Here is a 27648-nt window from a genome sequence, read left to right as displayed (position 1 = left end):
AAGCACAGTTCGTATTATGTTTCAATGTTCGGTCGGGCATCTCCTGAATTCGCACCGTGATGTCGTTCTTCGTAACATCACCGTTGTCAGAATTAATTCACTAAATTTTTTTTTATTCGCTTGCGATAGTGAACCATGTCATATCGCAGAAATGGTCATGTGATTGTCATAGCCGTGTTTGAAAACATCCGTGTCACAGCCGTGTTCGTGTGGCAGCGTGTGCGCTCGCTAGCGCTCAGCGTCTTGAGGCTGTTCTATCCGCTTTTAACGAAGTGTTAGTTCTTTGTGTGTGTGCTTTATGTAAACATGTACCCATTACGGCTAAGTACTGTCGCCATACCATCCGTTATATCATTTTGTTCTGCTTTCGGCGCCGAAAAAGTTAATCAAGTAAATTCTTGGGTGTTACGTGCCAAAACCGCGATTTGAATATGAGGCACGCCGTAGTAAGAGACTACGGATTAATTTGGCCACCTGGGGTTCTATTAATCTGCATCCAATGTAGGGTACGCGGGCGATCTTGCATTTCACCTTCATTGAAATGCGGCCGCCGCGGTCGGTATTCGATCCCGCGACTTCGGGCTTAGCACCGCAACGCCATATATCCACTACGCCACGACGTCGGGTTTTCGCCGACGACATCTTATTTCGCAGCGTATTGTTCTTCGCCCAGTTTATTAACAATACATTAATATTTTAGGTCTATGGGAGAGGCTTGTCTAGGCGGCTCACTGGCACGATTCTGTTTATCATCACGAGCACCAGCTTGAAGGGCAAATATGTATGCCGATGCCCCACTTCATGACGATTAATAGTGCACCTGATTGGTCGGTGTGCTATCTTTTGGACAATCCTGAATACGTAGAGCAAACCTGTAGCACAAATTCTAACAACTAGACTTAAAATTTATGCAGTCAGGCACTGTATTGTTGGTCTGCACCTAGCCTGCAGAGGAGTCATTTCCCACCAGCATGCATACACGCGCGCATGGTCACGGCCAGGCTCCGAGAAATGAGAACAACACAAACAGAAGGGGTCAGAAACAAAAATAGAACGGGACAATAACACCACAGAAATAAAGAGACAAGCGTATTTATTTATTTATTTATTTATTTATTTATTTATTTATTTATTTGATTGCTTCGTGGCACTTGGTGATAGGTGAAGTTGAGGAGGGCTGAACGATCGTTGTTTTGGGGCATGTTTATTGTCTTTTCTTTCTTTATTTTTTTTGAAGCCGCACAAGACCATTATGTCTGGACAATATCTATGAGCTAAATATCTATGCCGCATACAATTTAATGTAACTAAATCTCGAACTCAATTTCACAGCATTGTGGCGATCTACTTTAAATTACAAAATTTGCCAATGGACTTAACGAAAAATACATTGCAGCGGTAAAAAAAAGAACTGGCCATAGCAGGCGCACCCGTAATAAGTACGTGCAGTAACCGCGCCACCTTAGCGATCGCTAGAGAGCTGCTTCTGGGGTGCAGTTGTAAGCAGTGAGGTGCATCGGCACAGTGCTGTTGATTTCCGGCGTGTCAACGAATTGGGCGGTGCACTGATTGGAATCGCCCCCGCACGGCGCTTGCTCGAGCTCGACGACGTTGAGAACATTTCTGGGCTTGAACAATACCGATGGAACGTAGAGGGCCTTCTGCGGGCCCATAGGAGTCCAGTAGCGACCCAGGTTGAAACCGTTGAGGTAGGCGCTGCCCTGTACAAAACATTTAAGTTCAAAGCTTCTTTCGCACATGCATGTGCTATGGAGGCAAAATGAAACGCGAACAGTTTTTGTCAGTGTGTACGTGAACGATAAACAATAAGGGGCCCTGAAACACTTTCTCAACACGTTAAGAAAGCGTTCGCGACACATAGACAATGCTGCCTTGAACATGCGAGCCAAACATTATTTCACTGCATGCAGCATGAAGTCCACAGTCTCGCTTAAGAGATTGCCCACTCTCTCCTTTAGCTTCCGACGCCCCCTTTATTATGCCCCATCCATTACGCCGTAGACCCTCGCGACTGCCCATACACGTTAGCCATCGAGCAATGGGTTTATGACCACGAGTCACTCCCGAGCGGAAGCTTGCGCACGCATGCACGCCCTTGCAATGTTGTAACAAACGACGAAGCGGGGCGGGGGTTGGCGCTGCTGCCGCTACGTGTTGGGCGCGTTGTTGACGCGTCCCACCTTTCCTGACCCACACCTTTGTCACTGCCAGGTACTTCTGTGGCGCTCCAACCTCGAAGGGTTACCATAACTGCATCGTGGAAAGGAGGAGTCGCCATAGGCCAATGCATAGACAGTAGCATGGCATCAACTGAAAGGAAACGTTGTGAGGGAGAAGGTAGAAAATAAAAACTTCATCATTTTTATACAGGTTATTATTAGATCATTTTAAAAAAATGTCTTTGGCAATATATTCATTGAAAGACACCACACTCTCTGCAATGTGTTCACTCGTTCGAAGAAAAGGTGCTGCAGGGCCTATTTAGCACCACTGCATGAACTTTTCACGTATGCCTGCAATCTCCGCTTCGTAAGTTTGTTCAGGGCAACCTTTAAATGGGATGCATAGACTGCAGCCACCCTGCTTTTTCCCAGTGGAATATCGCTATAGTATTTTGTAGCAGGCTGCTAGCGAACGCCCCTGGCGACACCCGTTGGAACACCGACGCGTGGCCTGCGCTTGCTGACACGCAGTCTTTGATGCTGCGGAAGTCGCTTACTGACGCTCTCGCTCTGTCATCGCTGTCCTTTGATTGGGCAACCGCATGCATCATATGTTCCACGTTAGCTACGGTGCACAGTACCGTAGCTGACGTGGAACCAATGCACCAAGGTACCAACCACAAACATAAGCATGCTTTTTCTTAAATGGCAACCACATAGAACACGATGCAGACAAGATGGCAGCGAAGATGTCGCCCCCTATAAAGTAGTCAGTGAAGGTTGCTTCAGTAATAAATCGTGCACTTCTTGCCTTTCTCCAATTGTCCAGTCTGAGAAAGCTGTCCAGCGGAGACTGCAACAACACCGGGAACTCGGCTTTGTAGACTCCGAAGCCCGCCGTTGGCACTGCCCGTGGCTTGGCCTTGGCCGTCACCCGAGAGGCCTTTCCGAAAATTTCCCCCCGCTTTTTGGGGTGCTCGCGGTCGTCGATCGGTGTCATGTTCCAGTGAGTCAGCACGACGCCGGACAGCGTAACGTTGGCCGTAATGCCCTGCGAGGTTATTGAAGAAAGTGAGAACATTCAAAATTTCGAGGAGGAACCGATGAATTCGGTTTCTAACTAAAGTTTTCGATCCTTTCGCAAATATTATTAAGGTCGAATATGCAGAGTTATTATCGTTGCTAGAGCATGTCTGCTATATAAAAAAAGTCGGTACATATGATGCACCTGCCGTACGGAGTGCCTGCTGCAAGCCAGCTTGGAAAAATGGTAAGTTTTCTAAGCAGTACAACTGACCAAACTGAAATATATAAATACGTACAGCGAAAAAAAAATCGTTTTCCACATTTTCTTTCATGCTATTCATTTTTTTTTCTATTTTGAGAAATAAGGATGTTCGATACTCGACTCAACATTAAAAGTCCATACCTATGAAATATTCCTCTTTGATTATATGCCAGAAGTTCACCATTCGAATAGCTCTAATAAATACGTCGTTATGATCCGCCTATCTAGCTTAGCCAGTAAGCATTTTTTGTTGCCAATCGAAACCTAAGTTCCTTCATTCGTTCTGGCAATGTAAACTTCAACTCCTTTATTGATTATTAATCAATGCTTTTGAAAAAGCTGTGATTTGCACTAGATTTTCATGTTAAAGCTGCAAAGCTTCTTATAGGTGCGAAGAATGAGTTCTGCTCGTTTCTTGCGCAAGTTCTCTGACCAGTCCTTTATGCAGCAAGTACGATTGCTCACAAAATATTTTTTCAACATGAAAACAATGCAAAAATAAACAAGTTTTCTTCCTCACTATAACGGAGATGTATATACCACGGTGGTTGAGAAATCTACACGGGTAGATCGGGCCTGTCTGTTATTTCAAGCGGATTGTCTTGGTATGGCGCGAAATTGTTTGCTCAAAAAAAAATGGCTGTGGCTTAGCTAAGGTTAAGCCCAGGATGCGAAGCATACTAGCCTTTATTTTAGTTGTTGAACCTGTTTAGCCTGGTGAACTGCTGTTGCTTGGCTATATTTGGTTCGGCTAGACGAAGAAACAACTCATGCAGGCGAGCGCACGAGCTGAGACCCGGCTATGTAGCTACGCGGCCGCAAGCGAGCGCACGGGTTGAGCCTCCGCTTTTGCAGCTGTTATGACGTCATATGGCAGCTACGCGGCCGCGCGCGGCGCAGCAAGGAAGAGCGTGGTTGTGCAGCTAGTATGCTTCGCATAAAAATCCTGAGAATGCTTTTGAAGCGATAGTAAGTCGCTTCATTCGCTGTACCTTGGTATCGTTGAGATTGCCGAAAGCGTTCCTTCCCTGGCTTTCGACTAGCACCGTCAGCCTCTGGCCTTTGGTCACAGAGATCATCGTCTCGTACACTTCGTCCATGCGGGAAAGCAGGCCCTGGTACGTCTGTTCGTCACGAAAAGAATTAGCTTTAAAAAAAAAACGTGCAGATTCAACGCACATGTTGGAATCTATTTGTGAAGGAAGATATCGCGAAGTGGGCAGCGGAATGCTATGCAACTAAATGCGTCGCCGTACGACTGGGTTATTTTCATCCTCTGCAACGTGTAATGTTATGCGATGCTTATATGTTTACGCACTGTGCAGGCAAAGAAACTTTCGCATTAAAAAATAATAAAGACACTGCGAGAAAATTGCGACTGGCTGCTTTTTTTCGTTCATAGCCAACATTGATCCCCGCTCGAGCACGCACATGTGAACGCGGCGGAGCCAAATTAAGGAGTAGACCATAAAGACGCAGGTTCACAGGAAGACGTACATTTGAAGTGATCGGTCGAACGACGAATGTACCAGGCGTTCCGAAAAGGAAACATGTCGAAATGAGGAAAAAAAAATTATGGGGTTTTACGTGCCAAAACCACTTTCTGATTATGAGGCACGCCGTATAGTGGGGGACTCCGGAAATTTTGACCACCTGGGGTTCTTTAACGTGCACCTAAATCTAAGTACACGGGTGTTTTCGCATTTCGCCCCCATCGAAATGCGGCCGCCGTGGCCGGGATTCGATCCCGCGACCCGACTCGAAATGAGGAAGGCGAGGCTCTTTGTCGGAACGTTCTCGCCAGCCTCGGAGATTCCTTGTTCGATCACTGTCTATTAGTACAAACAATATTTTAATCAAAAATCTTGTTTTCCGTCTAGTTCTAAGAATTTAGAGAGTGGAGTCCCTCGGGCCAACATTCCGGGCCCCGTTTTGTTTAATATATATGTTAATGATCTAAATAATATTGACAACGAGAATTAATTTTATGTTATACGCTGATGGACACCAGTCTTTTTGTTTCTTGCGAGAGCGTTAGTTATACGTACCAATTAGGTTCTGTCAAAATTATGTGCGCGGTCGCTTAGTAACTGGCTTCTGATTGCTGCTAAAAAAATTGAACGGCGTGATCTTCACCGCCAAAAACAAAATCCATTCCTGCAGGCAGGCAGTTAAGTATGGGGCCCCATTCTTTTGATGCAGTGCAATAACACAAGGTGATCGCGCACAGTTCTTTCACGCCAGTTGTTGTGTAACTTGCACATAGATATGGTTCTCAAGAAGTTGTCCTCAACACTTGGCGTGCTGTTCGGATGTCGCCACATGTTCCCCTCTCGAGTGCTCTTCCAAATTTACCATTCACTTTTTCGATCGCCCTTAAACAATTGTTAATTAATACGGGGCACAACAACAAAAGGCAACATCAGCAGGCTCAGCAGAAAATAAAGCCATTGGCTGCACAAGTCATGTCGACTATTTTCACCCAACAACATAATTATTTTAGAAAATTGGGATAGTTAGTATGGAGAACTTATATGAATACCGCCTCTTCCATGAGCTTTCTTTTGCAGCAAACAAAAAAAGCTGCTGAATTATAAAGGAGCGTGTCCAATCTTGTAGAACGTTCTAGCACACACCAGACAAAGGAGCGTGAGAGGTGGTTGGTGACGTATTCAAGAACCAGTTATTTTTTGCAGTCTCTCACTCACGATGTACCAATGCTATAAAATAACTCGTGAAATGTTTGAATAGAGGTGGTGTACTTTCACGTGGGGGATCGCGCAATATGTTTTTTATGAATTTATTGGTGCATTGTATCTATTTGTTCTGGTATAGTATGGCAAGCTTGCGCATTATGGTGGTATTGTATGATATTATTGTGGTATATATTAAACTACTATAGCTGCTATTATTGTAGTGTATGATATTATATTACGTGTGTTTACCCGTGTTAATGTGCGTGTTATTAACACTCTTCTCATTGTCACTACTGCCGATTACCGGCCCCCCTGGCCTCCGTCAAGCTCTATTTCTATAGCTTTCTTGTCAGGGGAGCCTTCAACAAAACGTTGTGTGTGTTGTGAATAAAATTTCAATTGAAATTGAATTGAATTGAAATTTAGCTAGTACAATGAAGCCTTGTTGACATCTCTGCAACGTATACAATACGTTAACTGCAAAGTGGTGTTTTCTTTTTTAAAGAATGTGCACTTTTAAAGAGAAAGCTTATCTTGTAATATTAAAAATCTGACTGCAACTCTTCTTGATGTTTGTCAAGAAGAGTGGCTGATATATGTCGCGTTATATAGAGATACATGTATAAAAGCGCATGCAAGGGGTTTTCGTGGCATACCTCAGCAGTAATAGATTTACACGAGAGACAAATCCTTCCGTTCTTGAAGGCCAGTATTTATTCTGAGCGATCGATAAAGCTTCAATTGTCAGTGCGCCATGTGATCGTATTGCTTTCTCCTTTATGTACAGTCGCGGACAGAATAAAATGGACCACGGGATCTCCGAAAACGTTCAATTCCCGAGCAGCCTCTAACAGTAACCAGTAAAACTGCCCACGACAACGTTGTTAGCATATTCTAGTCGAGGTCCAAAATGCAAATACCAGATTTCGTTGTGAGGTTGCGGAGATATTAAGCTTTTTCTTAGATTTCATGGTCCATAATATTCTGTCCGCGACTGTACTTCGCCTTCGAAGGCACCATTCTAAGGTCGTGACAAAAAAATGTCTACACCAAAAGTATGTTTCAGCCATCTGTAACATTCATTACATATAACTGGTAAGCACCACTGAATCGCAACAGAATCGAGCGTCCATATATTTATCCAGTCATGATACACAAATAACCTAGTGTGTTCTTATTTAAGACTGAATGAAACTTTTTAACGGTTTCCTGTCGCCAATCGTGTTGCAAGCTTAATTGTCGTTGTTTCATCAATTCCCCTATTGTCCTCCCAAAAATTCCCGTTCCATTTCTGCCCGTGCACGCGTACGTATATCACTTCGAAAAGGTCATCCACTTTATAGTCAACCATTTTTCCTCGTACGGTTGCCAGCTGGCACAGTGTTCCTTCCAGGGAATCGACCTTCACTAAAGTCATAACTTTCTTTTTTTTTCAACATGGTTTTGACCGTGAGATGTTTTGCAACCTTCACCCCTTTCCCCAGTCGTCGTTCTGTTTTTAAGAAAATAACGCGATAATGATATTGGAAGTATTTCTGATATACGAGGTGGGAGGGAATTTCTGTAGCGAGCCCTATACTTACGTCGTCCACGTAGATGTATCCCCTGTCTCGAAGCCCTGGCACCCTGAGTGCGCCAGGCGTTCGGGGTCGAAACAAGATCCTCGTGTCGTACAGTACTAAGACTTGGCTCTGGAAACAAAATATGCCGTGGAAAGAACTTTTTATTTTATTTCATTTTATTTGATTTATTTGATTTTTTTTATTTTTTTGTTCTGCGTGGCGTACGGAAGCAACACGGTGGCCATTAGCTATCCCTATACATATAGCACCGTTGCGTTTTACTCAATATGCGGAATCGTTATGGAAAGAAAACTTGGCAAAATTGCTTTTAATTGGAACTCACTTGTCTGATTCGTTCAAATGACAGGGGGATTTCCGATGTGGTTGTGAGATGCGTGTACATGTCTCGCAGCTCAGTGAGGCCGAACATCTGGTAAAACAAACAGACAAAAAAATGTGTCAGATGGAAAGTGATAGTCATACACTTATAGTTTTGATTATAGCACCTAAAATCTAACTACTATATACGCTTCCTTAGGCCCGGCCAAGCTGTCGTTCTTGGTAAAACCAGACGTGGTAAGGAGGACTGCATTGAAATGAAGCATATTTCTGACGCAACCGCGACGATGTTCAGCAACTACGCGGCAATTTAACAGGCTCCAAGCACTTAGTAGCGTTCACTACAACACATTTTCATCGCAACGTACAAACAAGAAACACGGGCTTGAACACGTGAGTTGCCGCTTCTCATGTGTTGACCATCGTTACCAGTGACCACACCAGTTCCCAATCGCGGGGGAAGCTCAGTGGCGTTGCTAAGCACGAGGTCGCGAGTTCGAATCCGGTTCCGAAGGCTGCATAATGATGGAGGAGCAATGCAAAAAAAAAAAGAAACGCTCGTTTACCGTTCATTGGGTGCACGTCAATGAACCCCAGGTGCTCGAAGTTATTCCAGAGTGCCTCGCTACGCCGTGCTTCGCAATCAGATAGGGATTTTTTGGCACGTAAAACACCAGAATTTAATTTCATTTAGTGCTACTCCTGCCGGAAATCATCGATGATCACGCTTATTGCGAACAATCGTCCGAATCTATGACCGACTGGCCGCCCGATGACCAACATGAGCATCTGCTTTTGAGCACGACAGCTATCGGTTACGATATTATTATACTGCTATCGCTCGTTATACAAAATAGACTGAGTCATTCATGGTGCTTAGATAGGTACTTAGTAAATTGCGCTTATACAAGGAATGCTATTCTTTCCATTCTTGCCACGAGATGAAGCTTAATAAGCCAGAAAAGACGCAAAAGCCAATGACAGGCGGCGGCGCCGCCTTGAAGTTTCCGCACCATGCCTTCATGACGGATTCTGGCGGCTTGTGCCGGGACTTGGTAATTTTCACCTGTAATGATGGACTGCATTGTATTCTGAAGTAGCCAAAGAATGAACTTAGCCAGTTTCACAAATTTTTACCGCGCCACAACGAATCATGTACGAAAAAATACTTTGGAATCTGTGCCGCCTCACTGGTGTATCGGCGTTGGAGTTTCAGCACGAAATTTAACAAATATGGAAGCTTGGCCATAATTTTCTCTTTTATTATTGAACTTCTTACCTCAAAGTTAGTTCTTAAGAAATACTTAATTAGTCTAAAATAATTCAATGTAAGCAACAAACGGACTAAACGAGAGACGCCGTGGCGGAGGGCTCCGGGTTAACTCAGACTATTAGATTTTTTTTTATGTGCACACAAACATGGTACCACAGCATACGACAGTACCAAAACATGGTACCGCAGACGGCCGGGGTTGGGAATGGAACACGCCATGCTGTCCTCAGCAGCAGAACGTTACAGATGACGTTATAGCAGAACGTTACAGCCACTGGTATGCGGGATGGTCAAGCTGAAGAAAGCTCACGCATTCGCCTGTGATTTCCTTGTCTGATTCGTTCAGATGAAATAATGTTCAAACAAAAAAATGTCGAGCATAGTTGCCAGTGGCCACCGCCAGATCGCGCTAATTGTCTTGAGTGATTTCAGGAGCTGGGGCTATATATGTCCGAACCATTTCTCTTAACTATATTTTTACTGTGCTTCCAGTTTTCATAAAAGGCTCGCAAGTGTTTAGGGGAGGATAACCTTTTTTTTCATTATCGTTATTTGACATCGGTTAAAAGGGTTATATAGGACACCATAACTCCGAGCTTCGGCATTTACTCAAACGAGCCCCGAGCTCTTTGAATGAGCCTGCGAACGAGCTCATGCCTACACGTGAGGCAAAGTATATAGCCCGTAGTGAAAACGCATCCACAGAAGCAAGAAAGGCTGGATTTTAGGCACTGGCGCACGCCCTGTCTTAAACCGTGATATAACGTCCGTGCTTCGATTTCGTGCTGTACAAGTGATTTCAAATGCAAATGAAATGCAGCAAGTGTAGTATATGGAGTATACTGTTGTGACCGTATAAACTTCGTCAGTGGCCTCCATTTTTTTTTACAAAGTTGCATATAAATATGGCAATTCAACTCTGCAGAAGCCCACAAGGTGGAAGAAGTTCATCGAAATCGTTTAAAAGAGCGTATACTCACGGGCTTTAGTTCTATTGGCGGCAGTGCCATCTTCGCCTTGGGTCTGGGCGCAGGTACCGACGGCAATGAAAAGTGCTGACCGCACGAGGAAAAGGGCAAAGACAAAAAAAAAAATAACGGCATTCTATACAGCGCAGCTATGTGCGCGGTTGAAAAAACTTGCGAATCCTTTTATTGCAGAAAAAGGTAGTGAGCGATTAGCGGTACTGCTATTACCAAGCGTTAACACAGTAGTTCGCCACCTATGTTTATCGTACATTCATGGTAACGGACACATATATGCGCTAGATGGATCATATTGTTGCAAAGTGTCAAACTACACTGCTTGGAACTGTCTGCCCCTCCACTTTACTATCCGGTATGGATATGCAGGGAAAGCATATTTAAGCGCTCGTGTTTACTATCTCATTTGGCGTTCGTCCATGTTTGCCCACGTGCGTTGCTCACCAAACGATACCTCTTCAGCAAGTCTTTTTCAGCGCTCCAAAGTTTCGAAACTCTTAGTCGCTACATAGGTTGGTGTCCTCCATTTTTTACTCGTATTTTTTTTCCCTGAATAAAGGTGTAAGTTCGTGCCTCAAAGGCCACTCACTGCCTTAAAGGGGCACTAAAGAGAACATAATTTCACACATGCTAGTAGGCTACTCTTGTAGAATAGCGAAGACACCACCCTTATCGCAAGTAGACACTTGGCAAACCAGACAAGGAGCAAGACAGAAATTCAAGACGACGCCGCCTTGAATTTTACGGCACCAGCTCGTCTTGACGTCATGAATTTTGATCGCGTCTGCTAAGGCCTAGTTAAGTGTGCATCGATAAACATGGAGTAGATTGTGTCCTAAAGGAGCTAGATATCGAAGCTGGCAAATTTAGGGAACTTATATTCAGCCAACGCTGACCAGCTTTGTGAAGAATACTTTGAAATCCATAAAGTCTCACTGACGTATACAGGCGCTGGAGTTTCGGCGTAAAATTAAAAAATAAAAATTGAACTTTGAATTTCATTTTCTTTTCTAATAATCAGCCCATTATCTCGAAAGCAACGATAAATAAAGTTTTCGAAGAATACTTTATTAGTGTAAACTGACTTTATGTTTCTTACAAGGATGGCAAATTTGTCTGGTTGGTTTTTCGTACTGCTAATAAGTGATGCAGCGCGAAACAAGAGGGGACGACGATAAAAAGACGAGGACAAGCGCTTGTCTTGTCTTCCGTCTTGTTTCGCGCTGCAACACTTTCGTGTTTTTCTTTAGTGTCCCTTTTAGAGTGGCTCGCCATGACTCGTCTTTACGACACCCTAGTGCTTCACGGTGCCAGCTCCTCCCTCTGTATCTGTGTATACTTCGTTAAAACATCCAGTGAATCTGCGCTGGCTCGAGTTCATCGATTGGAAATTCTGCTCAATTACGTCTGTGAACACACCTTTGAGATGACTGCGCGGATCACCGCAAATTTTTCCGTTGGGTCACCGGCTTCATTCATGGGCGCGTCGTAGTCATAGCTCGTGGGCGTCGGCTCATAGCCACAATCTTCGTTCGCTGCGTAATGTACGGTAATACACTACTTAAGGCCAGAATACATGGAGCGAAATTTCACGACGAAGTTCGGGCGGCATAAAATCTGCCGCTCCGCGACGCCGTATGTTCGTCGGGCTGCGCTACATGGAGCGAAGACACGGCGGCCGCCGCCCGTGAGTCGCTGCGTTGTTATCGGTGTGGCTAGGCAGTTTGATTAGCGCTAAGCCCCTACTTCAAATATAGACGAGGCAAATGCGCTGTAGTGAAACACATGACACAAAAAAAAGAACTTTAACGACAACTATTATCGCTTTTGAATTGCGGAACACTCTAAAAACGCGTAAATTTTTGTTTAGAAATGATTTCTAGTGTTTTTTATGTGTTTGAGAGATTCATGTGCCAATGTAGTTTAAAGAAAGCGGCGATGCTATGCGTTGTGGCAACACTTGGCGGGTAAACAACTTTCGGCACCTCCAACTCCGCGGCTCTGTTCTGTGGCTCAACGCGCGCGCGGCCGAAGCAAGCAGACTCGAAAGTAGCGCACGTGAGCTTGTCTAACCATGGCTGTTATTAACTTATTAACCGCTTTGGATGCCATGAGTACGAAAAGCAGGAGACCGGCGTGAACGATAGAGCGGGATCGGGATACACGGACAAGCGGGGAAGCCCAGTCGGAAGTCGGGGCGGATAGTGAGACCTGATTGGCTCGCTTTGGGGCGCCGCTCGTTTGCCGCTTCCGGTATCGTCGCCGCCCGACGAACTTTTCTGCACCAGCTGGATCGGCGGCGAACGACGTTTTCTCCGCCGCCGCGCGTCGCACGTACGTCGCCGGGCGTCGAACGCCGACTATTCGTCGCATATTCGCTCCATGTATTCTGGCCTTTACGCAGTGAAATACAAGAAAGCCCCTTTTAAAACCAACGGCGTTTTGCGTGCTGGAGATGGAGCAGGTAAGTGGGCACGCAGGCAAATGTGGAAATAGTTTGAATTTCTCTCTGCCTACTTGACTGGCGCTAGTCTTTCCATCGGCTTTGACGTAAGCTTTCGTAATTTATTCCGCACTAAGGAGCGCCTCAGATAATAAAAAAAAATCAATACGCTGTGCTGGCCATTTTCGTTATGGGCAGCTCCAGCTGCGGAGAACAAAGCTTATCAGTAGCATCTGCAACAGCGCTGATCTAGGCATACATTGCAGCATCCGAATGTTCCGTATTGCCTATAGTGCTTAAAGGGACGGCCTGCGGCCATGCCTGACTATCCATTTCAACCCATCCTCCTACGTTAGACATGGCTTGTCTTGTACATGTCGCCAAGCCTCCATATAGTACATTGAGTCAGTTCGCACAAATCGGCACCATCATTATTAATAAACAAGGCACGTTAATGAACATGTTTTTACACCTCTACGCACGGAAGCGCTATGTGTTATGCTCCAGCGCAACAGAACAAAGAGTGTCAAACGTCAAAAGTGTCCTCGACAGTAAGCTTACCACCCGACTTGAATCCAAACGACGTGCCTCCGTGAAACATATACCTGCGGGTACCAACCATGGCATTTATTTCACCTGTACATGAATTAACGAGAAAGCGCCAAGAGAGAGCAAAAACGACGTGAGCACGAAGCCTATACTTGCATGCTGACTGAAGCGTTCATGCTGAGCATCTTGTCCAAGTGACGCGCCACGGCGCTCGTGTTGATCACGTGGTGCGGTTGCGCCCAGTGGTCGAGCCAGCCCGTGTAGAACTCCGCGTTTAGCAGCGGACCCCGCTCCTGGTGGAGGCGCTGCACAGCGAACGACTCCTCCACACCGTGACCTGCATGCCGAGTTGTCCACAAGGCCGGGACTTAACGCACTCTGGCGCAGTAATTGCGGCTCTGCACTCGTCACCTCATGCACATTATGACCACATATAGACAATTTATTTGACGCTTGTCAGTCGCATAAATGATTGTTTCGTTCATTATATCGGGTTTTTTTTTTCATTATCCGAAAAAAGCGAAAACATGTCCCGTGAAGTATATGATGACTTTCTTATCTTTCTTTCTCTCATGTATTCTCTTATTCCGCTTTCGATAGTGCGATGGATGGTAAAAGGGTGACCCCTGTGCAACGCCTGCAGCAGTCGCGATGTCCGGCTACCCATGCGCATATACGCTGCATCTTTATGCTGTGTTATTTTCGTAGTCGCACATATAAACTTGTTTTTTTTTCTGTCCTACACAAAAAAGAAACTAGCATTGAGCTTAGTAGGCCCTGCAGCACGGCGATACCTAGCTGTGCCACAGACGTCAGAAATTGTTACGTAGGATTGGAACGCAGAAAACTGGGATGAGAAACGATTCATGACCGTGTTGAAATTTAGTTTTCCATCCGTCACGCCCGCGGCCTTCTCTATATTCCTAACTGCACCCAAGCGGTGCAAACAACACATTTAAGTGGCTGTTAGCTGCTGTCGGCGTGCTGCCGTGAAACCGCTAGTACGTTATTGAAACTTGTGCTACGGAGGCTATATAGGTATATGTCACAGCGGCTCGGTGCGTATTCGGTTGTCAAATTCACTGTAAAGCACGGGAAACGCAGGATGACAAGACAACATTTAAAAATAACTAATAGCAGCAGGACCACAGGGAGACCAAACGACACAAGCGCGCTCCTGTGGTCCTGATGCTATAGCCTCGTTTTTTTCGGCAACATTGTTCAACCAACTATATATCCCAAGTTGGCACTTTTGGATGAATAAAACATCCGATTATGGGACGATGCACGCCGCTGCTTCGTCGCCTCTGCTTATTAGCGTTGCTGCCCCATATCATATAATGTGGAAAAGCCGAAGACCTACCTGTGCCGAAATCAACCGTGGCGTGAGCGCCGTCTACTTTGCCGCATTGAAGCATTTTATCGACGGCATTGTCGACGGTGTAGAGCACGACGTCGTGGCCCAAATAGCGCCGCAACAGGTCCCTCAGGTGCACCATGTACGCGGTGTCACAGGCGTGGTAGCTGCCGTACTCGTTCTCCACCTTGACACAAATTAATGTAAAATTATAGCGCCCGGAATGCGACCCGCCAAGAGGATTCAGTGGTGACCTGGTCAGTTATTAACTCAAAAGCAATCGATATACGGGGTGATCATTTTTAAGTTTCCCGTAATCTTTAAAAATCGCCTGCAGCAGATGGCGTAATTTTTGTCCTTGAGCTGGATTTTTCGGAAAGGCGGGCATTACTAGCACGAGAAATCGAAACGCGTCTACAGCAAATTAACAAAAATTCACTAATCGTCTTCCTAATTACCTTATGGCCCATATTGTAATTTATCAGTTGTAGCCGGTGGATTGCAAAGACGTAGCCGGCGAGCTTGCAAGACGGCCTGTGGCCTATAGAGCTTTGCGAATTCGGCCCCTTGCTACCTATATTATGCAGATTTCGAAAGCACGCGTTATTGGATGTTAGCTGTTATGAGAATAATAATACCGTGTGCTAAGGTCTGACTCCTCAAAATAAAACATGTCAGACGTAACCTTACATGAGGTTATATATCATTGGCGCAGTGCGGCAATATTTCGTTTGTACCAACGTGATTTTCAGCATCTCCTAGTGCACTAAAGAAGAAGAAGAAGAGGAAGAAGAAGGAAGGAAGGAAGATTATGGAGCCAAGAACGCCTGGTTTCGGTTACACTTCAAAACGGATTTGTGTCAGATTAGATGCGACCTTGTCATATTTGATTTACGTAACAAAGGACGGATTTATACAATATATAGGACAGCGTAAGAACACCAGGCCTTCTTTGTTAACTCTCGGGTACTCGAGAAGGCATCAAAGGCACCAGAAAGCTGTTAACGCAGGCATTTTCACAAACCTGAAATTTCATTTCGGAAAAGCGAGCCAGCAGCGCTCACCTGTACGGCCACGATCGGTCCTCCGTTCGAATACACAAGAGGTCGCAGCAGCGGAAGCAGAGTGGAGAAGTATCGGTCCACGTACTCGATGAACTCTGCATCCATTTTGACCAAGCCGTTTTCAGCGATAGCTATATACGCAACCTTACTAAGTGGCCGTTCAAAATATGAGAAACAAGCTATATGGCCACGAGTACCCGTAGGACTATCGCTTATTCTCCTAAGTTAAGATGCAACCAATGGAGGAAAACAGCTTTAGGACAGGAAAGAGCCTCTTAACTTCGGAGAATAAGATGAGAATAGGATGTACCAACTAGTCCAGCAACAAGTATTATCGCTTACGACCACTGGCCTCATCGACGTAACAAAAAATCACCGCCCCTTCCAGTACGTCAAGATGGTCGAACAGCGAAGCTGTGTTAGTCGCATCGAGTGTTACATCATGCAAGTCAAACTTCGCAAGCAGTCTATATTGTAAATCTTTTGTTTCACCTTTCTTTCACTTCATCTTCGCTTTGCGTGCTTCGCGTGGTGAGCATGCTTTAGGAGTGCTCCTTTTTTTTTCGGTAGGCAGTGTCTTCCTCATGAATGCGCACTACTCGTGGTCTTCCCATACTTGTATAGCTGGGATGGAATCTACGGAACCACTAATCCAAAGATCCGTATGTAGGGCGCAAGGCCTACTACTCGAGATGCGGGCGCAGCAATTGATTTGACGATTCGTTGGATTGGTTTGACGATTGACGTGGCTGCCGGCACTTATTGCTCGCGCAAGAAGTGCCGGCAGCTACGCGCTCTCGCGTTTCAATCACTGGGCACTGTTCGTTTGCCGCAAACCACCTGCATAACATTTGTTTCTTGCGCGGGGAAGGGGGGAGGGGGGGTGAAATCAGTCGTCGTTAAATTGGATGCCGATCTGACTCCATCGCCGAAAATGCACCGCGTGACAACCGCATAAGATTCGCGTATAAGATAGTATTCTCACAGGGGGAAAGGGGTCACTCCAACCCCTTTCCTCCTGTTGTGCTCTCCTTTTTCTCTCCCGCTAGGTCGCGTGGCCCCTTTTTGGCGAATTCTGACGATGGCACAGGCCCGCATGAACAGCTTCGCTGTAACACACTTACGCGGCGTTGTTTTCTTTATTACTCTTTATTACGGCATATGAAAATGTGTGCCTAATAACTTTGCCTGCCTAAGATGCACTTCATCTAGAGATGTGTCTGAGCATTTTCCAGAAATGTATCCCTCCCCAGTATATATGGTAATACCGATCAGGTCGTCCGAATGTCCATGACTTCGAGGCCGAATGTTGCTCTGGCAGTAAACACGCCGTAACCACTGAAAACACCTTCAGTAAAATCCCTGATTGCTACAGGCTATGCACAACCCTTCGACATTATGCGCATCGCTGAGACCGTCTGTGCGTCCAGGCAAATTATACCATAGTGCTTAACATACTATGTAAATCGAAAGTCGTTACATTTGCAACCGTATAGATACTGTGTGCCATCCTTTGTGGCAAATGCTGAAACTATGCTTTCCTGCGGCCGCCCATGGCTATATTCTGCCACGGCAGCTGTCGCGTCACTGCAAGTATAATGGTCCTAAATTCGGCAAAACGAAAGCGCCAGTGTTGCTGGCGTGTCCATACACAGCTGTAGTTATATTAACTCACGTAAGCGTGCAGCTAATATACCACCTCTTCGGATTATTTCCATGAAGCGGCAACGAGCCCCCTTTCACTTTTCTAGCATTGTCATTAATTGACACTTGAGAAAGACCCGGCGATCGGGCGTCCTGGCACGGCGTCACCATGACCTCGTGCTCTCCAAGACACTGTATCGAGGTGTCCTAAAGCATGAGATAGCGCTAATATCAATCAGTTCTTACGCGCATCGCTTGTACGTAGTCCAATGGACGCGTTCACTGACAGCAGCCAGTACGGCAGACCGCCCTGCAAAAAGAAGAAAAAAAAGGAAGAAGAAAAGACGACAAAGAAGCGTGAAAGAAAGAAACTGGCAGAAGTAAAGTAACGAAGTTTCTGATACTCTGTCGAGCGCTATAATCAACGTTGGATGCTCAGTAATTACCAAACACCGCAGAGTAATACAGGGGCTTCTCTCATGGTGGTGCAGCTGAACCAATGTGCCCGAAGGTACAAACGTCGTTAACTAACGCGATCGAGCTGGAATGCAGCTGATATCCGTTGCCTCATAGGCACAAATTACTACACGAAGACTGTTGAAACGAATTGTTGGCGTTACATCGTTGGCCATCTGCGACTATGACATCGTCTGCTGATGAGGGCAAAGGAATTCGTCATTACGGAGTGAGACAGTCGGTGCCTACCATGTCCCTCTCGGCGTCGATATAAGGACCTGGCCTTAGGAGAACGAGCAGGTCCTGCTTCTGGGCCAGCTTCAAGAAACGAACGATATTCTGCTGCCCCTCGAAGTCGAAGCTGCCTTCCTCCGGCTCGTGACTGCTCCACTCGACGTAGCTGCACAGTGACATTGGTGAGTCATGTCCGTACCTCCGCATAGGTATACCACCGCTTACGGTTATCCGAACATGTGAACGAGAGCAGCAGCTATTGTAGCGTCAACAGCACGCCGAACTATTGCTCCGCAGTTGGGACTATAAAGATTCTCGTTCACAATTTATGCACAGTGACTATTTTCTTCTCTGACGGCAACAGTCATACGACACGAGTACATGTCCAAGCGAAGAAGTGCTTTCCCATAGGCAACCTCTAAACCAACAAACCGACCTCGTCTCCCGTCCAACGCGCGTGTACCCTGCCGCCGTCGTGATGTCCAGGAGTCTCCGACGCTTTCCCGCAGAATTTCAGTTTAAAGCAACCTTCCTTGAAGGGAATACTGAGGTGAATGTCATTTTGCATTATCCCTGGGAATTAGGAGGAAGTCTCTCTTCAACTCCGCTCCTACCGCGGAATATCTTTATCTTCACTTCCCCAGTTTGGTCTTCACTTCGATGGCTAAGACAAATTGTCACCGTTAAAAAAAAAAAGGAATAATAAGAGCTATGTTATCCGTACCACAGTTACACTTCAGACTACAGCTAACGACATCCTTTGCTATGAGCTAGATCAGCCCAAATTGTAGCATATTCAAAGAAAACGTCAAATTCTTGTCATTATTAAAACTGGCTCCTATGGCTCAGCAAGACGTCCGATGTGGATGTTGTCGCGGCGGTGGTCCCATACTTCCTGACGTCAGGCAATTCATGTCAAAATGATGGTCCTGTCGGTGAAATAAGCTCGGAGGCAGCGATTTCAAATAGAAATTTCGTGTTAAAGTGTGCACTGAGAGCCCAAGTATTTCTTTCTTTCCTTTTTCACAGCCACATTTGTCCCTCTACTGTCAGTTACAACGACAAACTGAGCACAGTTGGACGACTGTGTCATGACCCCTTCATAATATTTCATAGTTTCTTTATGTTTAAATGCCTGATGGCGTATATTTAAACTCGGCTTGAAACCGTCACTACAACTTGGCACTTCTTTTAAACGCAACATATTTTATTCAAAATGATTCAGTGAACTTCTATAGAGATATGAGTATATTTCTGCATTTAACGTGCATTTTCATACCTATGAAACAGCAAGTGTTAAAGTATCCAACAGTGAATGTAAGTGCTAAAGGTATCCAGCATGTAAAACAATTATACAGAAACCAAAAGCAAATGTGATTGTCAAGCAATCGAATTACTTTCTGAATGCACTGAATGAACTGTGAAAATAGCTGGCGTAACGTTTCTTCCCGTTCTTCTGTAGTCCTGGACTGGCAGCCTCCTGCCGACTCCGAGCCTCGTTTTTCCAGCCCGCCGTGGTTGCTTAGTGCATGTGGTGTTTGGCTGCTAAGCACGAGGTCGCGGGATCGAATCCCGGCCACGGCATTTCGATGGGGGCGAAATGCGAAAGCAACCGCGTATCTATATATATTTATCTGCACATTAAGAAAACCCAAGTGGTCGAAATTATTCCGAGTCCCCCACTATATGGCGTGCCTCATGTTCAAATCCTGGTTTTGGCACGTAAAACCCCAGAATTTGTTTTTCTTTAATCGCTTTTCCAATTTCTGCAGTTCTTCTGGCACAGTCATAGCAGCGGCACGCTCGGCCGCCACCCTTGGCCGATCTTCAAGATTCCCCAAGCGCTGGCTAAAGCGCTGGCATGACGCCAGCGCCTCTCCGATCAACTAGTGGCTCCTTTCCCTCTCCTCCGGTGACGTACTTTCTGTCCGTTGGCTCCGCATTCGTGGCAGCTCTCCCCTCCTCCCTACGGTGCTACATTCTCCTCATCCTATCAGCGGATAAATGCCGGCCGCTAACAAAGAAAACGAGGAACGGAGCCAGAGAAAGTGATTCGCTTTAAAGCTCACGTCTGTATGGCATTAAGTCCAGCCGCCCTCATAGTCGCCAGCCTCTCCTCCCACTGCTCCGGAAGAATCCGGAAAGAATGAATGGACCCGGCCACGACTTGTACCGGCTCGCCGTCTTTCCGGAAGCAGTTGTTTTTATAGTCAATGACGAAGGACCTTGCTGTCTGCGCATGGAAAGAGCAAACCAAGACGGAATTAATTAACCGGATAGGCTTACCATTTCAAAACAGAATAGTGTCAAAGGGGCATCGAGGGAAACACTGAAACCAGTTGGTTACTGGTTGGTTACTCTTTCGTATCTCCCTTTGTGTTGGCCTAGCGAAGAAAATGAATACGAAATTTCGTTATTTTTAAGCTTGCTTAAGATACAGTGATACATGTAGTGAGGCCGCTGTGTGGTGTTAGGAATTATGCAGTTCTCCGCGTACTGGGTTAAACTTGCGAAATTGAGCTTGATACGGCGACTGCAGCTGAAAAAGCTTAGGACGGGGCTTGCTGTATCCGTTCGTCCTTCCCGTTACGCTGTCGTTGCCTTGCAACTTCCTCACTCACAGCTTCACCAAGTGGCGAAGGAAAGAATTACAGCAGAAATATTTCGCTGGACCTTTGGTCGCTTATCGGTTCCGTCCCTAACGGCTTGCATTTAAGTCGCTAACATGGCTTATGCTCGTCAGTAACTATGCAAAGAAGCGACTTGCTTCTTTGCCGCTTCCATACTGACTTTGTTCTTTGAAAACACATTTGAGGGCACTGCATTCTATACAGAGTGCTTCATGTAACTTGAGTCAGACATTAAAAATATTCAAATACCATGTAGCTGAACCAAACCAAGGTAATGTTGTTTGGCGTCGCTTGGAGATAGATAATTTTTTGCAATCCGCCTAATTAGACAGTTAGTCATAACGAATTAATTAACTTAGAGTTATTATAATAAGATGAAAAGTGTGAATGAGAAAATTGCAGAACAACAAGAAAAACTCCCGCTACAGCTTTCCGTTGCTCAATACGAGTTACATAAAAGTGCTTTTCCGAGCGGGAAAAAAGCCCGCGAATACACGCAAAGGTGAGGCTCGAGGCACTTTTCAGTTTGGCTCAAGTTCAGTAAAGCATCCAATATAGACAATAAGCCGCCCTGTGACGCAATCTTTTAGCGCTTAAAAGATAGTTCGGCACAGCTCAAGTAACGCCAACTTTGTCGTTGACTTTTGCTGCTGTTTGTTTTTAGCCGAAAAAGGCTACCGAATCGGTCTCAAAACGCCGGGTCTCTTTCTATAAGCTTTACGGAGCAGTATACACGCAAGAAATAAGACAGGCGTCCGTCGCTCTTCGATTGAAAGGCGGCGAAGACACATATGCTTACCTTCTGCGCCAATGTTTGTAGAGCAGTCAGTAGTACTGCCGTAAGGACCAGACGGGTAACAAAGAGCGATATACGACCAGCCATCTTGGGCTACGCTGCCCCTTGGCTGTTTCACGCGATGTCTATTCCTGTGTACAGACAATAGAAATGTTTTCGAGGTGTTTCTGGCTGCTTATGAAAACGAACGACAGAATATCCTCTCTTACATGAGGTACTGAACCTAAAAGCAGCAGAACTTTGAATTTTTTTTTGGCGAGACATATTGCAGTCGCTGTTTAACTGGTCGTAAGCAAGCTAAGAAAGATTCTGACGTAGACACTTCACAAGGCGTTCGTCATTCAGTAATGAAAACTACACTTGACGTACAAACATAATGGTTGGTACTTGGACTGAAAATTTCCGTGAAAAAAATTGTTACCGCACAAGATGTGGATTCTTCTCAAGCCTGAATAAGTGCAGTGACACAATATCTTTTCAAGTTGTAATAAGAAACAAAAATATATTTCTCGCTCAAATGAAGTATTAGGTGCGCATATCGACATGTTCATGCACGCGAACAAAATGACCGTCTTTTCCAGTTTGTACAGTTAAATACCGATTTCGTTAATTTATAACACAAAGATGAAGGTGCAACATTGTGTGGCAGTTAATGTCATGCTGTATCCGGGATTGCTACGCAGCATTAGAAATGCACTTCACGCTCGTTGTTCATCGCCCGTGACCATGCAGTGGTCTCACCGAAGTAACTAGGCTTTTCTCTCTCTTCTTTTTTTACAACTGGCGACAACAAAATTATTCATTTATTATACATGGTTAATATGGTTCTACATGTGTCGACGCGGAGCTGATCTACTTATTTTTTTCGTTTGCTGGTTCTGATGTAATTTTGAAGGTTCTAAAGGTTGATGCCCTCGAGAATAAACGATAGGTCTGAAGACTAAATCCACCGAAACACGATTTGGTCAGCATTTTCTTTAATATGCTGCTCTTTGGTGCATCGATACTGGAGTAGCTCGGCTTACCATGGCTGAAGTGCAGCACTTGAATTTCGGCAAAGGGCCGCAATATGGCCGCAGTGACATGCAGCATATACGTACGGAATACTCAAGTAACAATCAACGTAGTCGTTCCAGTTGCTGTCAGCGACGTCGACGCGTCCGTGTCTTATTATCTGCAGGATTTTCGCACCTACGCCATCTTACCATGACGGTGATGATGATCCTCAACTATGCATGGCACTTACCCGTTTCGGAAATTTAGAAGTCAGACTAACTAATATAAGCTATCTGAGAGCTGGAAATTAAAAATTAAGGATAAAGGACCACTACATTTAGAAAATAAATAAATTTGTATAAAATAAGAAGATATAAGTTGTATCCTTCCTTCAAGCGATAAATAACACGTGGGCAGGCTTGTCGACATGGCGTGTTTACAGGGAAGAGCTAGCCGTCTTTGTCAAGCACCACGTTAATGCCGTGATGCTCATGTCGTACTGCGGAAATGATCATCCTCGCTATCACGAAATATAATGATATCGCGAAACTTGGAAGAAAATAAGACACCGCAAATGGTACCGCGTCTCATGTGCCGGGGCACGAAAAGAGCAGAACAAATAACATTGAGGTAAGCACAATGATCTCTAGAGCAAAAGCAGTGGTTACTAACAAGAATCCGTTGTGTTTCGCACAAAAGTGTACGAGAGAGTGGTAATCCAAATTGTAGGTGAATAACTATAACCATAACGAAAAAAGGATTCCATTTGGAAGCCAGCGCTCTTGGTATGTTCTAGTAAGTTTTATCATTATTATTTTGTACCCGCGTGCATGCTGCGCGATAAGGACTAGGCGGAGAAGGCCAAGCATGCCCAAGGCCTACACTTGAGCCCGATCCCTCAGCCACCTCCTCTTTCCCCTTTTCAATAAAGTTTACCGCCGCCACCACCATGAGGTGCACCCGTTAAGTGAGGCTTAACACATTTCATAAATGCGCCCGATCCTTGGCCATTTCGACAAATACGTACGACGCCATGTGCTTCAATTTTACAACAGTGATCTTACACTGACCGAATCGTCAATGGGACAATTTTTTTTTCGTCGACTTACGTTTTCCTTTCGGTTTTAATTTCGAAATTCACTTGAAGAACTGCCAATAACTTTTCATTTGATTTTCTTGGCTTCACTATCTGTTGAATTCATAACGCTCCTGAGCGCCTAAGAACGAAAATAAATTCTGGAGTTTTATTATGCGTGCCAAAACTACGATCTCATGACGAAGCACGCCACATCATGGGTGACTCTGGATTGGTTCCTGAAGCCCTTTAACGTAAATCTAAACGCATGAGCGTTTCTGCATTTCGCCCACATCGAAATGCGGCCGCCGCAGCCAGGATCACACCCACGACCTCGAGCTTAGCAGCGTAAACCGACGAGACGTTCATTTGAGGGATCGCCAGCCGCTTGTGCGCAGGCGCAAGTAAGAGTGGGTGGAAGAGAGAAAATATGGGGGCCTTTGCTCCTTGAATACATGGCTTTGCCTAGGCACTACAGAGGAGGTTTCTTAGCGCGTGTTTTATACGTTTGTCCCCTCAATCAGAATCACTAATTAATAATGAGTTGATTTTGCTGATCATTAATAATCCCTTATACACGGCTGCACATGCTTTGGTTCGCTTCGTTCTGGCCTTCCTCGCGTCACGTGATATTTTCTGTACCTCACCACGGGACCTTGAACCGTAGAGATCTAAGGCTTTGGCCTCAATAACAAAAAACCTTAAAATTATGTTTTTTTCGGTTTCTTTCTTTTTTTTGCGCCACTATGCACTACCTTTAGGATCGACCGGTCACGCAAGAGGCCGCATTGTTACCAGAAGGTTCGCCCGCTCGCCTTCGTGAATGCACATCGTTCGCCGCCAGCGTTTCCCGGTAAACATCGCGGTGAACATTAAGGTTACGTAAGCTGCAGACCGGAAGCGTGTGAGAAAGGAAAGACGCTTGATTTTTCAACCCGTGAGGGAGCACGGCGAAGCATCGTCAGGGGAGAGGGAGTGGGAAGTGAAAGATCACAAGAAATAGGGAGGATGTTGCCTAATAGACTCCACTATGCGCGACAGGTGGCAGCCCTCAGTAAAGTGGCCAGCGTTGTAGCGGGCGCTCACAGGGAATTTATAAACTCCAGCAGGCTTCGTAGCGCATGGAGCCGGGGACACACCGGGGACAGCAGGCTAGTCTCTTTGAATTCTATCGCGTTCCACTCTAATAAACCCCATGAGCTCGGGTGCTCCTATTTAAAGGGACACTAAAGCGAACCAATAAATCAGCTTAGACTAATGAATCATTGTTTCAGAACCCTGCAGACAGTCATTTAAAAAAATAGTTATTTTTAGATGAGAAAATGAAGGCCCAAGTATCAGTATTTGAATTTCGCGCCGAAACCCCAGTGCCGGCACGTCAGCGTGACGTCAGGGATTCCAATATATGTTTTCGCAGTTGGGCTGCGTTGCCTGAATAAAGGTTCCCGAAACTTGCCATGTTTAATATTTGGTTCCTTTAGAACACAATATAGTCAATCTGTACCGCTATATATACTTAGTAGGCCCTAGAAGATGACATCTAAATCCAAGATGTCACAGCCCCCGGGTGCGGGAACTTAAGTAGGCGTCGCCACTGGTATTTCATTCTTGCGCTTTTTCTGGCTTACCAAACGTGTTATCGTTGTAAGAGTGGTGTTTTTGGTGTTGTAGAACGGTAATTTACTGATGCAGAAAAAAAAAACATTTTTGACTTTAAAGTCCCTTTAAGTACATGTAAAAGGAGAATTCGTTTTTCTCGGCAACCACTGCACCAAATTTGACGAGGCTTGTTGCATTTAAAAGAAAAGCTTAGAATCTAGTGACTGTTGGTTTCGAATATTTGATTTAAGTCGTCAATTTTTATTAAAAATTAGCAGAAATTGGAAATGTTCAGAAATTCCGCTTCTAACTGTCACTAGAATTTAACTTTCTCTCTCAAATGCAACAAATTTCATCAAAATCGGTCAGGGGTTATCTTAGAAAAGCGTTTTTGCTTTTTACGTGTATTTCAATATGCCGCGTCGGAGTTGGGCGCGAGCTAAAGTTTCCGCTTAACCGTCCTTCAAGTTTTGTTGATTTAAAACGCAAACCGCGTTTAACTGGACAGAGTAAATTTTAAATAGTTCACACAATATCTTCATGCAATAAAAACATACATATAAAAGAGAAGCGTTTAAAACGTGCGCGCATGGTTTTATAAGCGACCCAACTGTCTCGACCACGGCTGGTCGTGGTCTCGACAACTGAAAACCCTTTCAACAATTAACTGCACGCACATACATGCAACGATTGAAGCCCATGACGCTGGCGAAGCGCGCGCGTGCAGAAGCAGCAGAAATAGTTGCCTAGACTCTATACAGTTGCCGAGACGCGCGCGACGCCACCGGCGTCCCGGGAGCGTCTGAAAGTAGTTCGCGCGTTGTGCACGGTTGCTGTCGATAATTTAATTGCTACTTGTAATGCGGAGCGCTTACTGTGGCACTTAGGTTAAGCCCCGAAAGTTGTATGACATAATCAATTTTGGCATTGCCATCTACGGACTTGCTCCTTCTGCGATAAGTTTAAGTGCGGAAGGACACAATTAGTGTGCTACGCTGAAAGCGGCGAGCGCGTAAGTGAAACTTGTGCCGTGCGGGTTGTGCACCTTTTGAAGCCGTATTATTTCTTATCTGCGGATGTCAAGGTAGGTTGCACCGCGCTTTGCGGCAGCTTAGCATTGGACAATGTCTGGTCCAGAAGCAACCCAGAAGATGGATGAGTATCTCAGCTCATTGGGCTTTTGGAGGAAACAGATCGCCGCTGATGGCTCATGCTTGTTTAGAGTGGTTTCCGAGCACGTGAGTCGACCTTCAGTACACTTTATGTATTTACTTGCGCGACCATTATGCTCTCGGATCGGCTACTTCTTTATTTGTTAAGCTATTATAAGACTTGTTAGCGTGGCAAGTTAATTAATGCATGGTTCTTATCTGTGGGCTAGGTGTACAACACGCAATCGAAACATGAAGTTGTACGACGAGCGTGTGTGCAGCATTTACGTGAGAAGAAGTCCATCTATGCAAAGGTGAGTCTTCTGTCCTAGTGCCGTTTTCATTACTTTATTTAAAGCGGAGCTTTCTTTGTCAACTTTTCTGCGTTTCTCACTCGCCCACTATAGGGTTCAAAGCTGGGGTCACAACAATAGCCCTTACCCCCTTTACAACAGGGAACAAATTAAAAAAGAATTATCGGCGTACTGGAGTTGGGGAGAAGCAAAGCATTTCACAGTTGTGGGCGACAAGAGGGTCGTTGGGATGCGTTGGGCGGCGACAAACGAAGGAGGGTGTCATGTCGCGTAGTTTCACGCCCTTCCGTTCTCTTTCGTCGCCTCAAATAGGTCTTAGCAGGAGGCCCCTCAATAAAAGAAAAACAAACAAGGAGAAGAACAAAGGCAAAAGAGTCGCAAAACGTTTTCAAATAATAGGGGTCGCGTGTGCGGCAAGCGAGGCCTTGTGCATTAAGGGTGAGGATCGAGCCACGCGGAGGAGCTAGGGCGTTAAGTTTAAGTTTGCCCCCATGAGTGTAATTCCGGTCTACGACTACATACCGAGATGCCTCTGTAGTCGTTACTGGGAATTTAACGTCGATCTTCACAAAACTCATGGATCCTCTATTTCATGGACGCATACTGCCTTTAGAGCAGCGAGTTGGACAAGTTAAGGTTCATGATTATAGCGGCAGCGCAAAGGACAAGAACGAAGCGAGATGACGAAAACGTTAGTTTTTTTTTTGCGCTGCCGCTGATCATGGACACATACTGCCCCATTAATGTTGACTTTCATTGCGCACCCAAACAAATTTGCTACCACGTTTTCGCTCATGGTCAGTTTGGACGCCGTAAATGAATACAAAGTACATGTCATACTATTATCAGTTGCCCATCTCAAGCATTACCATTCCTGTGCGCTTCGTGAAGACAAACTCGCATGTACAATAAGTTCCATTCATGTTTTGTTTTGTTTTTGTCCTCTCACAAAAATTTTGCAAAGTTCCAGCATTCAAATTGTTAATTCCCTTGTTTTTGTCCACATAATTTAACCA

The 27648-nt window shown here is 45.3% G+C and overlaps 2 protein-coding genes across 6 annotated transcripts in view; one reads left to right on the top strand and one right to left on the bottom strand.

The window, feature by feature from the left end:
- Window positions 1-1185: 1185 nt before the first annotated feature.
- LOC135903867 (beta-galactosidase-like) lies at window positions 1186-22725 on the bottom strand. 2 transcript variants are annotated; one of them, XM_065434278.1, is made up of 16 exons: window positions 22523-22681; window positions 21501-21628; window positions 20141-20304; window positions 18087-18237; window positions 17628-17691; window positions 15738-15832; window positions 14680-14860; window positions 13473-13653; window positions 13329-13372; window positions 11744-11859; window positions 10322-10396; window positions 8073-8159; window positions 7751-7858; window positions 4464-4595; window positions 2995-3234; window positions 1186-1721 (listed from the first exon to the last, which is right to left on the bottom strand). In XM_065434278.1, the coding sequence occupies exons 2-16, from the start codon at window positions 21582-21584 to the stop codon at window positions 1473-1475; spliced, it is 1971 nt and encodes a 656-aa protein (XP_065290350.1). In that variant the 5' UTR covers window positions 21585-21628; window positions 22523-22681; the 3' UTR covers window positions 1186-1472. The 2 variants fall into 2 exon arrangements, with proteins under 2 accessions (XP_065290350.1, XP_065290351.1); XM_065434279.2 differs by lacking the exon at window positions 21501-21628 and having other exon boundaries at window positions 22523-22725.
- Window positions 22726-25920: 3195 nt separating this feature from the next.
- Window positions 25921-27648, top strand: part of LOC135903868 (OTU domain-containing protein 4-like) — a 74455-nt gene continuing 72727 nt past the window's right edge. Inside the window, exons 1-3 of one of the 4 annotated variants that reach the window (XM_065434280.2) lie at window positions 25922-26179; window positions 26256-26405; window positions 26549-26632. In XM_065434280.2, coding sequence (XP_065290352.1) covers window positions 26292-26405; window positions 26549-26632 — 198 coding nt within the window. In that variant the 5' untranslated portion in view covers window positions 25922-26179; window positions 26256-26291. Of the gene's footprint in view, window positions 26406-26548; window positions 26633-27648 lie in introns of all 4 variants that reach the window. The other 3 variants (XM_065434281.2, XM_065434282.2, XM_065434283.2) reach the window with 3 other exon arrangements.

The sequence above is a fragment of the Dermacentor albipictus genome, chromosome 3, assembly GCF_038994185.2.
Source record: "Dermacentor albipictus isolate Rhodes 1998 colony chromosome 3, USDA_Dalb.pri_finalv2, whole genome shotgun sequence".
NCBI lineage: Eukaryota > Metazoa > Arthropoda > Arachnida > Ixodida > Ixodidae > Dermacentor > Dermacentor albipictus.
The sequence above is the reverse complement of the archived record's forward strand: the minus strand, read 5'-3'. Positions and strand labels throughout refer to the sequence as shown.

Bases quoted from the DNA above. Each gene is read 5' to 3' on its own strand.
- LOC135903867 (XM_065434278.1), bottom strand. From the start codon at position 21,584: ATGGCTGGTCGTATATCGCTCTTTGTTACCCGTCTGGTCCTTACGGCA. The intron at 20,305-21,500 runs GTAAGCATATGT...TTCCATGCGCAG, and splicing joins TACAAACATTGGCGCAGAAG to ACAGCAAGGTCCTTCGTCAT. The intron at 7,859-8,072 runs GTGAGTTCCAAT...TTTTGTTTCCAG, and splicing joins CATTTGAACGAATCAGACAA to AGCCAAGTCTTAGTACTGTA.